We start from the raw sequence: 12,389 nt of genomic DNA, 5'->3' as shown, positions 1-12,389 counted from the left end.
CTCGGATGCAGCACATCCGGCCCCATGGACTTGTGCTCATCCAGCTTTTCTAAATAGTCCCGAACCACTTCCTTCTCCACAGAGGGCTGGTCACCTCCTTCCCATGCTGTGCTGCCCAGTGCAGCAGTCTAGGAGCTGACCTTGTTCGTGAAGACAGAGGCAAAAAAAGCATTGAGTACATTAGCTTTTTCCACATCCTCTGTCACTAGGTTGCCTCTCTCATTCAGTAAGGGGCCCACACTTTCCTTGACTTTCTTCTTGTTGCTAACATACCTGAAGAAACCCTTCTGGTTACTCTTAACATCTCTTGCTAGCTGCAACTCCAAGTGTGATTTGGCCTTCCTGATTTCACTCCTGCATGCCTGAGCAATATTTTTATACTCTTCCCTGGTCATCTGTGCAATCTTCCACTTCTTGTAAGCTTCTTTTTTGTGTTTAAGATCAGCAAGGATTTCACTGTTAAGACAAGCTGGTCGCCTGCCATATTTACTGTTCTTTCTACACATCGGGACGGTTTGTCTCTGTAACCTCAATAAGGATTCTTTAAAATACAGCCAGCTCTCCTGGACTCCTTTCCCCCTCATGTTATTCTCCCAGAGGATCCTGCCCATCAGTTCCCTGAGATTGTCAAAGTCTGCTTTTCTGAAGTCCAGGGTCCGTATTCTGCTGCTCTCCTTTCTTCCTTTTGTCAGGATCCTGAACTCGACCATCTCATGGTCACTGCCTCCCAGATTCCCATCCACTTTTGCTTCCCCATCTAATTCTTCCCGGTTTGTGAGCAGCAGGTCAAGAAGAGCTCTGCCCCTCTTTGGTTCCTCCAGCACTTGCACCAGGAAATTGTCCCCTACACTTTCCAAAAACGTCCTGGATTGTCTGTGCACTGCTGTATTGCTCTCCCAGCAGATATTGGTGATTGAAGTCTCCCATGAGAACCAGGGCCTGCGATCTAGTAACTTCCGTTAGTTGCCGGAAGAAAGCCCTGTCCACCTCATCCCCCTGGTCTGGTGGTCTGTAGCAGACTCCCACCACGACATCACCCTTGTTACTCACACTTCTAAACTTAATCCAGAGACTCTCAGGTTTTTCTGCAGTTTCATACTGGAGCTCTGAGCAGTCATACTGCTCTCTTACATACAGTGCAACTCCCCCACCTTTTCTGCCCTGCCTGTCCTTCCTGAACAGTTTATATCCATCCATGACAGTACTCCAGTCATGTGAGTTATCCCACCAAGTCTCTGTCCCCTCTTTCTTCTTTTCTCAGACTAAACAAACTCAATTTTTTCAATCTTCCCTCATAGCTAGTTTCTAGACCTTTAATCATTTTTGTCACTATTCTCTGCTCTTTCTCCAGTTTGACCACATCTTTCCTGAAATGTGGTGCCCAGAACTGGACACAGTACTCCAGCTGAGGCCTAATCAACACAGAGTAGAGCAGAAGAATTACTTCTTGTGTTTTGCTTACAACACTCCTGCTGATATAGCCCAGAATGTTTGCTTTTTTCCCAACAGTGTTACACTGTTAGCTCATATTTAGCTTGTGGTCCACTATGACCTCCAGATCCCATCCCGCAGTACTCCTTCCTAGGCAGTCATTTCCCATTTTGTACGTGTGCAACTGATTGTTCCTTCCTAAGTGGAGTACTTTGCATTTGTCCTTGAATTTCATCCAGTTTATTTCAGGCCATTTCTCCAGTTTATGCAGATCATTTTGAATTTTAATCCTATCCTCCAAAGCACTTACAACCCCTCCCAGCTTGGTATCATCCACAAATTTTATAAGTGTGCTCTTTCTGCCATTATCTAAATCATTGATGAAGATATTGAACAGAACTGGACCAAGAACTGATCCCTGTGGAACCGCATTTGGTATGCCCTTCCAGCTTGACTGTGAACCACCGACAACTATTCTCTGGGAATGGTTTTCCAACCAGTTATTCACCCACCTTTATAGTAGCTCCATCCAGGTTATATTTCCCTAGTTTGTGAGACAGTATCAAAAGCCTTACTTAGATATACCACATTTACGCTTCCCTCTATTCACAAGGCCTGTTACCATGTCAAAGAAAGCTGTTAGCTTGGTTTGACACGATTTTGTTCTTGACAAATCCATGCTGTTACTTACCACCTTATTATCTGCTCGGTGTTTATAAAATGATTGCTTAGTTATTTGTTCCATTATCTTTCCGAGTACTGAAGTTAAGCTGATTGGTCTGTAATTCCCCGGGTTTTCCTTAGTCACCATTTTTTAGTGTGGCGCTATATTTGCCCTTTTCAGTCCTCTGGAATCTATCCCATCTTCCATGACTTTTCAAAGATAACCAGTAATGGCTCAGACATCTCCTCAGTCAGCTCCTTGAGTATTCTAGGTATCACTTTTTATCACTTTTCAGGTCTTGCAGGCCACAACAGAGGGTCTCAGTCTCCCTGTGCAGGTTCCCCATCACCCACCCCAAGCTGTATGCATGCTAAGAAGGTGGTCATTTCCTCACTTTGTTCTGAGCAGCTCTCCCCTCTCCTCGCTTATACCCACTTGCAAACCATGGTTTCACTGGTTTTGTGGCTGAAGAGCTGCAGATTTATGAGGCCTCAAGTGACCAAAGACAGGGAACTGAATGAGGCTGGGAGTTCGGTATGGACTGGGGAGCTGGTGCAGCTCGGGGGTAGAGTCTGTGTGGGCTTCAGAAGCACAGTACTCCAAGCGGTGGCCTGGGGTGACTGGGACAACAAGCCACTGTTGCTGATGGAAACATGGAAGGCCATGTCAACTCTAGAGGATCCATGCAGCCTACGCTGCACTCCTGGGAATCTGAGTGCTGCAAAGGTGCTCCTCGCTGCTTCAAGGCAAAATGCATGAGGAAGGTCTTGATCCAGGATCTCGGCCTGGCAATGGCTTGTGTCAAGTTATTTTCAGGGCCACAGGGGACCGTCCTGGCTGGGACTGCAGAATAACCTGTGTGGGAGCCTGCAATGTGCAGTGTGTTCCTAGGCCAGGTGGAAGGTATGCTGGGATGGACTGGCTCTTGCCATTTCTCTGTGTATGTATGTGTCACTCCACAGGCCCTGAATGAATCTCTGAAGCTATTCAAGGCTTATTCCCCTCAGACTGCAGCCATGCTCTTCTCAGTGGATAATGAAGCTGGAAAGATTACCTGCTTATGCCAAGTACCTCAGGTAGTACCGTGTGTGTGTGCCCATCCATGTGCCCACCCTGCAGCCATTCAAATGCAGTGTTAGAGCACTCACCACCAGCTGGGGGCCACTACAGGATTTCTGCACCCCTCATGCACAGGGAGTGTCTGTAATGGGGACTGCACCATGTAAGACAGTGGTCCCCAAACTGTGGGGTGCACCCCACTGGGAGGGCACAGAGGAAGGTTTGGCGGGGCCTGGGCTAGCCCCCTTGGGGAGTGGGGAGGCAGTGCCACCCAACCCCGCCACACCCCCAGCTGTGACCACAGCTTTGGCCCCTTTCCCCCTGGGTGGGTGGGGCAACCCTGAAAAGTTTTTGGGGACCACTGTTGTAAGACAAGAGATCAAAAAATGGGAACAGACACTGCCCTTGAATTAGGATCCTATAAAATGGGCAGCTGCTACTGAGGAAAGAGGCTCTGAAGGAGTATTACCTGGTGTTTCCTCTCATTCTTGTCCTCTTGCTCTGACTGCGCCCCTTCAGCCTTGCACTGGCATCCAATGGCATATTCCAGTTTTTTGTTCTGTTACTGGTGCAAGTGCAGGGCTTTGTCCTGCTAGAAAGAGCAAACCAAGAGTCTGAGCTTCCTGAGGTGACACGAGCTGTAGATGCTGGAGCCAGGTTTGGGCATTGCAGAGTGGCAGGTGCGAACTATATGCAGTGAAGATTCCATGAGTGAGAGCTCCCTGCTCCAGTAAGGAACGTGTGTCGGCTGCTTTGCTTGGTACTTTAATTGTGTGTCAGTGGTCCCAAGATCTGCTTGAGAGGGAACTGGGTCAGGCACAAGGTGCGAAAGGGATGCCATACTGAAGAATAACTTCAGTAATTCAGTCCAATTTAAGGACAAACCTCCTGGGTAGTTTCAGGGCTATACAACGGGGGTTATTCAGAAACAGCTATTCTGGCATAATGCCACATGCAGACATTCTTCATCTGGAATAAGAGTACCTTGTTGCTAGTGTAGTGTAACCTACTTTGAAAGCTGTTCCTGAAACACACTGTGTAGACAAGCCTTCAGACTGAAATCTCTGGATCAGGCTCATGGCCATTCATTAGATGAATTCCACTCACCTCTCTTTTCCCTGTTTTCCATGATGCTCATTTTCCCCCCCTTCTGCACCTTCCCCCATGTTCAGTTGGCTTTCTCTTTCCCATCTCACTGATATACTGGGGTGGGCCCTTTCACCCTGGATGCTGTATTTATAGACCATGTGAAGTACTAGGCTTCTCGTCCCCCAGCCCCTCTTTCCTCTCTCCAGGATGCGCTTAATGTAAACCAGTGGTTCTCAACCAGGGGTACGCAGAAGTTTTTCAGGGATACAGCAACTCATCTAGAGATTTGCTTAGTTTTACGACAGGCGACATAAAAAGCACTTGTGAAGTCAGTACAAACTAAAATTCTTCTTCAAGTTGTGTCCCTGTGGGTGTCAGTGAGTCCTTGTGCCGCAGATCAGAGATTTTAGGTAACAGTGCTCGTTCGGGTCGTGCATGCGCAGTAGTCTCGTGATGATGTTGGCACCTCATGTAGCGCGCACACGACCCAACCCTTTCAGTTCCTTCTCTACGTCCTCAGCTGCAGACAGAGCTCAGTGGCACTGCTGCCTCTTCATTTTTCTCTTTCTAGAAATAAATTTGTTTTAGATTGTAGTTGTATAGTTCTTAGCTAGTTAGTACATAGACTCTTAACTAGTCAGTTATTCAAAATTTTTCTTTTTCTTTTTGTGTGTATGTGTATATATATAAATAGAGAGAGAGAATTTTCACTCGTTTTCCAATTGGGAAACTTTAGCGGACATGATGCCCGGCTTGCCTGGATTTTAAAAATGTGAATCTTGCCATGAGGCAATGCCTATCTCCAATGCCCACGCACAGGGTGTCTGTTGTTTGAGGGAGACCCATGTCCCCCAGAAACGTGCACATTGTAGCAACCGGAAGGCTGGGGCAAGGCGTGACCGAGATCTCCGCCTCAAGATGATTTTGATGAAAAAATCTCTTCAACCTCCTCAGGAAACCAAATCCACATCGGCAGAGACTCTAAGAGCAAACCCTCTAATAACGGGAGTGCTCAGTCTTCCAAACCATCTAGGAAGTGAGTCATGACCCCCCCCCCCCCAAAAAAAAAAAAAAAAAAAGGAACACTCAGAAAAAGAAGAGGTCCCCGGTGAGGTTGATATCCTCGATGCCGAGCTCATCTACAGTGAGAACCTTTGAGGCTCCGAAGCATCATCCCCTTGTGGACGGTCCCTCTGCCAAGCCCCACTACACTAACATGGAGTTGAGATGCGCATGCCTCCTTCACGGCATTGACCACTCCAATGTGGAACTCGGCACTGACACCAGTTCCTCTGGCAATGCTGCCACCATCTGCGCCGACTCATTCGTTGGCACCGGCAGACAGACTGAGAATGGCACTGATCATCTCAACAAAGGTGGACCGCAATAATAGCGCGGCACCGGCCACATCTGCACCACCACAGTTTCTGCATCAGAAAGACACAGTGGTCTCATCGGTACTGCAGTCACCACTGCTCGGCACTGAGCAATCACCGGGCCAATGTGCCTCACAGTCTCTCCATAGTGATGAAGAGGGAGGATGCACAGGGTAGCCAGTTCTCCTCCTAGCATTCTTCGCCTACAGAGAGGAGACCTCCATGGGAAGCTGCCAGAACCAATCCATGCCAATTTCATGAGATGCAACAATGGTATGGGCAACCCTGGCTCTGCCCACTGCCACCTTTCGCTATGCAGTGGCCTCCCTAGGACTCCTGGGCGGCATATAGAGCCCACTATACAGATCCTCTACCCCAGCCTGACGGGAAATTAATTCTCCTCCACCTTCCCCAAGTAGGGAAACATCGGAGGCTCACAAAGGGGTGGCAGAAGAAGAGGAAGAAATTTCAGAACAGGAACAGAAAGGCATTTCACCAGCTCCTAACTCATCTTCCACACCTGATGCGGCCATCATACTACTGCCTCCAGCTACAACAGATGACCTGAAACAGTTTCAGGAACTCTTCAAAAGAGTAGTGGCCAGCCAGGACATTCTGCTTGAGGAGGTGCAAGAGAACCAGCACAAGCTGCTACAAATATTGCAGACATATATATGGCAGACCCCTGCAACTGTACAAGTAAAACTGTACTGCAACCAGTAAAAGGGCTGACAAAGTACTTTGTACCAGCGAAAGGGATGGACTTTCTTTTCTCCCACCCACAACCCAACTCCCTGGTGGTTGAAGCTGCCAACCATCGCAGCAAACAACCCCAATTCCGCTCCACCCCCCTCAGGATAAGGAGCACAAAATATTAGACCTTTTCCATCGTCAAGTGTACTCGTCAGCCACACTCCAATTCAGGGTTGCCAATTACTCAGCCCTCCTGGCAAAATATAACTTTGATAACTATAGCAAGCTGCAAGACTTTCTAGAAGCCCTTCCAGAGGACAAACGTCCCCTGTTCACTGCCATCATGAACAAGGGACAGATAATTGCCTATACAAGTCTATAAGCCTCAATGGATGTAGCAGACACTGCTTAAAGAACAGCGACCACAGCTGTTGTAATACGTAAAGCATCTTAGTTACAGCCATCAGGGATCCCAAAAGAGCTTCAATTGAAGGTGGAGGACCTTCCGTTTGACCAGGAAAAGCTCTTCTCTTCTGCACCAAAATGGATGAGGTTTTACATACGATGAAAGGTTCTCAGGACACCCTGTGCACATTAGGCATATACACTCTGCCTAATAAGCAACGCTTGTATACACCATACCAGAAAAGTAGACACACAGCTTTCCAACGCCCACAACAACGGCAATTCGATCACAACAGAAACAAATGTCCACAAAGATGTAGGGCTGCACAAAGCCAGTCCTCGTCTTCTCAACCATCTGCAACCAAGCCACAGTTTTGAAGCCTTGGTTGAGGGTCTGAATGACCCTTGGTTGGGGGGAGGGATAGCTCAGTGGTTTGACCATTGGCCTGCTAAACCCAGGGTTGTGAGTTCAGTCCTTGAGGGGGCCATTTAGGGATCTGGGGCAGAAATTGGGGTTTGGTCCTGCTTTGAGCAGGGGATTGGACTAGATGATCTCCTGAGGTCTCTTCCAACCCTGATATTGTATGATTCCCCACAGTACTGCACTGCTCCTACCCCAATTTTTGGCCACCGCCTGCGCCCATTTTACTATGCTTGGGCAGCAATAACAATGAACCAGTGGGTACTGGAGATCATAAGACTGGGTTATGCCATCTTCAGGGACCCTTCTCACAAGGACTTCTTACAACAGGAAGTGAACCATCTCCTACAATTGGGTGCCGTGGAGCAAGTTCTAAATCAATACAAAGGGAGGGGTTTTTACTCCCATTATTTTTTCACCAAAAAGAAAATTGGCGGATGGAGACCCATCTTAGACCTTCAGAAGTTCAACAAATTTGTGTGCAACCACAGATTCAAGATGGTCACACTGGCCACAATTATCCCCACACTAGACGGGGGGACTGGTTTTCAGCCCTCTACCTTCAAGATGCCTATTTCCATATTACCATACACCTGGCTCACAGATTATTCTTAAGATTCACTGTCGAGTCCAACCACTACCAATACCGAGTACTACCCTTTGGTACCCTTTCTACTGCCCCTCAAGTTTTTTCAAAAACCCTTGCGGTAGTGATGGCCCACTTACAAAAGAGAGGAGTGATGATCTTCCTGTACCTAGACGATTGCTTGCTGAAAGGTACGACTCGGGAAGAAGTGACGCACATAGTACAGACCACCATCGAACTGTTTCGCACACTAAGGTTGTAGATCGATATACAGAAATCTACTCTGAACCCGACACAACAACTGGAATTCATCGGGGCGTACCGCGATTCCACACAGGCCAGAGCAATGCTGCCCCACCACAGGTTCATAAATATAATTAATCTCATATTGACAGTCACCAGCAGCCCACAAAAATTTGCAAGGAAACTATTAGGTCATATGGCGGCCACGACATTCATTATGCACCATGCGAGACTATATATGTGCTGCCTTTAGGATTGGCTGAGCACTGTGTACAAGCCCAGCAAACACTCTAAACAAGAAAGTGACACTACCCTCAAAGGTTATTGCATCAGTACACTGGTGGACGAAACCAGAAAATGTCTGCACAGGGATCCCTTTCCAACAGGACCCTCCATCACTAATAAGCACGACCGACATGTCCCCTGATAGGATGTGGCGCTTACTTAGACCAACACACCATGCAAGGCAAGTGATCAGCGATGGAAACTCAGCTCCACATCAATCTTCTGGAGCTCCAAGAGGTATACAGTGCGTGCCAACACGTCCTGATTATACAGAACAAATCAATCCGCCTACTAACTGACAACATAGCATGCATGTTCTATATCAATCGACAAAGAGGAGCTTGCTCCCATTCTCTCTGCACAGAAGCCCTGAAATTGTGGAACTAGTGCATTTGCCACAACATAACCATTGTGGCATCTTACCTTCCGGGGTGTCAACACAACAGCAGATAGGTTAAGCAGACATTTCTCTGAGGAACACAAATGGTAAATACACAACTGTCCTCAAACCGATATTTCAAAAAATGGGGCTATCCATCCATAGACCTGTTTGCATCAGTAGCAAAGCACAAGTGCCAACTCTTCTGCTCCAGAGTGGGACTAGCACCCAAGTCACTAGGGAACACTTTTCTCATATCGTGGAACACATCACTCCTGTATGCAATCCCGCCGATACCTCTAATCCCATGAGTTATTCACAAGATACGGGCTGACAGAGCACACACATTCTGATTGTTCCCACTTGGCCCAGACAGACTTGGTTCCCTTACCTGTCGTGCCTAACAGTGTGTGCTCCATGACGTCTTCCATTGTGGATGGATCTCCTCTCACAGAATGGAGGCTGGACTCTCCATCCGAATCCAGCGAAACTCCACCTCAAAGCATGGCTCCTACGTGGTTCCAACATAGCTAATTGGACTGTTCAGAAAGAGTGAAACAGCTGTTGTTAAATAGCAGGAGATTTAGCACTCGACATATCTACCTCTAGAAATGGAAGAGATTCTCACTATGGTGCCAACAAAAACTAACTGCAGTCACGGCGCCTCTACTGATCATATTAGATTACATGTTAGAACTAAAAAGAATTGGATTTAGCCATAAGCTCAGTCAAAGTACACCTAGCGGCCTTTACAACCTTTCACCCTAAGGTGGAGGGAATGTCCATCTTCACTCACCCAACTACTAGATGCTTCCTTGTTGGTATACAGAATATGCACCCAGAAGTCCAACAACCGGCACCACCAGGGGACTTGAATCATGTACCAAATGCCTTACAAGAGCACTTTTTGAACCACTGGTGACCTGTTCACTCCTTCGTATGTCTATGAAAGTTGCGTTTTTGGTAGCGATCACATCAGCCAGATGAGTCAGTGAAATCGGGACACTTATGGCCGAACCTCCTTACACTGTGTTCACTAAAGACAAAATCATGTTATGACCACACCCAAAATTTTTACCGAACGTAGAAACATCCTTTCATGTAAATCAAACCATACACCTACCTACATTTTACCCTAAACTACACTTGGATACATAAGAGGCCGCCCTACATACACTAGATGTCAGATGAGCCATAGCATTCTATTTAGACAGAACCAAACCCTTCCGCAAATCCCCAAGACTGTTTATCTCCATAACAGAATGCTCCGAGGGCTGGGTAATATCGACCCAGAGACTATCTAAATGGAGCTCTACCTGTATCCAACTTTGCTACCAGTTGCACAACAAGGAAACTCCACCAGGCATCCAATCCCATTCTACCGGTGCCATGGCTACATCCATAACTTTCCTGAACAATGTCCCTCTAACAGATACACATAGGGCTGCCGCATGGGCATCAGAGCACACCTTTGCAAAATACTATGCCATCACCCAGTGCACTATGTCAGACGCTATACTAGGCCTTACTGTGCTCTCTGCTACAACATACAACTCCCAAGCCCTTATTGTCCACAATAGGGCACTGCTTTATAGACACCTAAAGTGGAGCACCTACAGGGACACTACTTGAAGAAGTAGTTACACAAGTTGTGCAATAACGATGGTTCTTCGAGATGTGTTCCCCTGTGGGTGCTCCACTACCTGCCCTTCTCCCCTCTACTTTGGAGTTTGTACCTCGAGCTCCTCAGTAAAGAAGGAACTGAAAGGGTTGGGTCATGCGCAAACTACATGGGGTGCCAACAGCACAGAGAGACTACTACTGCGCATGGGTGACCCGACCGAGCACTGCTACCTAAAATCTCCGATCTGCAGTTCAAGGATGCACCGACACCTAAAGTGGAGTACCTACAGGGGGACACATCTCGAAGAACCATCGTTACTGCACAAGGTAACTACTTCTTTCATACGGACAATGACTTGTTTATACTGCTCTATATACTATACACTGAAATGTAAGTACAAGGAAGTATTTCTTCACACAATGCACAGTCAACCTATGGAACTCTTTGCTAGAGGACGTCGTGAAGGCCAAGACTATAACAGGGTTCAAAAAAGACCTAGATAAGGTCATGGAGGACAGGTCCATCAATGGCTATTAGCCAGGATGGGCAGGGATGGTGGCCCTAGCCTGTTTTGCCAGAAGTTGGGAATGAGCGGCAGGGATGGTGGCCCTAGCCTCTGTTTTGCCAGAAGTTGGGAATGAGCGACAGGGAAAGGATCACTTGATGATTACCTGTTCTGTTCATTCCCTCTGGGGCACCTGGCATTGGCCACTGTCGGAAGACAGGATACTGGGCTAAATGGACCATTGGTCTGACCCAGTGTGGCCGTTCTTATGTTCTTAATATTTATATTCCAATTGATTTATTTTATAATTACTTTCTCATTTTGACCATATAAGCAATTTTTCAGTACTACTGTGCTGTGATGCTTTTGTATTTTTGTCTGAATTTAGAAGCAAGTAGTGAGGTGAAACTTGGGGTATGCAAAACAAATCAGACTCCTGAAAGGGGTACAGTAGTCTGAGCCACTGATGTAAACAAAGATGGGGGCTCTTGCCCGCCTACCTGGAAAAGACAGCTCCTTCAACCCCCGGCACTGTCAGTTACAGCAAAGAGCCTGGAAATCCTGCCTTCCCCCAGCAGTCACTAGAATTGACTCCAAACCTTGCTGTCTTTATAATCATCTGAACTCTTTTGCTTTTCCAGGAGGTTGCCAACAAGGGCCTGAAAGCCAACCAGTGGGTGCAGGAGGTGTCGGGGCTGATGGATGGCAAAGGTGGTGGGAAAGATGTCTCTGCCCAGGCTACAGGCAAGAATGTTGGCTGCTTAGAGGAGGCTCTGAAACTGGCCACAGACTTTGCCAAGCTCCACCTGGGCGAGTTGAAGAATTGACCTAATGCCCCTACACTGGCTTGTGGCACATAACGGAATGCTGTCGACTCCCTCCTCATTCTCATCAGCCTGGCTGATAGGTTACAGTTTAATGGGGTCTGTGGAGACAGATACTGCACATCATTCCTTCTGAATCCATCTGCTTGAGGCATTAGCAGACTAAAAGCAGAATCATGCTGTAGTGATCAAAACAAGGGATAGAGAGCCAGCAACTCGTGTCCTAATCCAGCTCTAAGGTCTCCTGCTGTAGCCTTGGTTAAGTCACTTCACTTTCATCCCTCTGTATCTGGTCCTTGTCTAAAATTGAGCTGATAATACTGACCTACTTTCCAGGGTCATTGTGAGGATTAACTAGCTAATGTAAAGTCTGCAGAGCACAGTCCAAGGTGCTAAATATTAGTAAATATTGTCAACCTTCTAAAATAAATTAAAATGCATGAAAGCCAAGAGTCTGCGAATACCAACCGTCCTTTCCTGTTACAACCACTGGAAGCATGAGCTGTAATTAGAATGGGTGTTGGAGCTGGGATCCAAGCTGCTACATTATTTTGTCCCTTACCACTGTTACCCAGCTGTAGATAATGTGGGAAGCTGTATTAATCTAAGCTGCTCTAGCTATATCTCCTACCTTTAGCTGGGAAACCTCTCTCTGCTTAGAACTGTGAGCCAAGTCAGTGTTGGGTCAGTGTTAATAAAATGACATATGCACTGAGTGCTGTGAACTTAAAAGGAGCAGGAGGATAGCTCAGTGGTTTGAGCATTGGCCTGCTAAACCCAGGGTTGTGAGCTCAATCCTTGAGGG

The 12,389-nt window shown here is 47.1% G+C and overlaps 1 protein-coding gene across 1 annotated transcript in view; it reads left to right on the top strand.

The window, feature by feature from the left end:
* The window catches only part of AARS1 (alanyl-tRNA synthetase 1), a 47,155-nt gene extending 35,121 nt beyond the window's left edge, over nucleotides 1–12,034 (top strand). The window contains exons 20-21 of the mRNA XM_048816823.2: nucleotides 3,058–3,171; nucleotides 11,402–12,034. Of these exons, the coding sequence (XP_048672780.1) occupies nucleotides 3,058–3,171; nucleotides 11,402–11,587 (300 nt within the window). The 3' untranslated portion in view covers nucleotides 11,588–12,034. The remainder of the gene's footprint in view (nucleotides 1–3,057; nucleotides 3,172–11,401) is intronic.
* The last annotated feature ends 355 nt before the right edge of the window (nucleotides 12,035–12,389 follow it).

Source organism: Caretta caretta, chromosome 12 (assembly GCF_965140235.1).
Source record: "Caretta caretta isolate rCarCar2 chromosome 12, rCarCar1.hap1, whole genome shotgun sequence".
Lineage (NCBI taxonomy): Eukaryota > Metazoa > Chordata > Testudines > Cheloniidae > Caretta > Caretta caretta.
The sequence above is the reverse complement of the archived record's forward strand: the minus strand, read 5'-3'. Positions and strand labels throughout refer to the sequence as shown.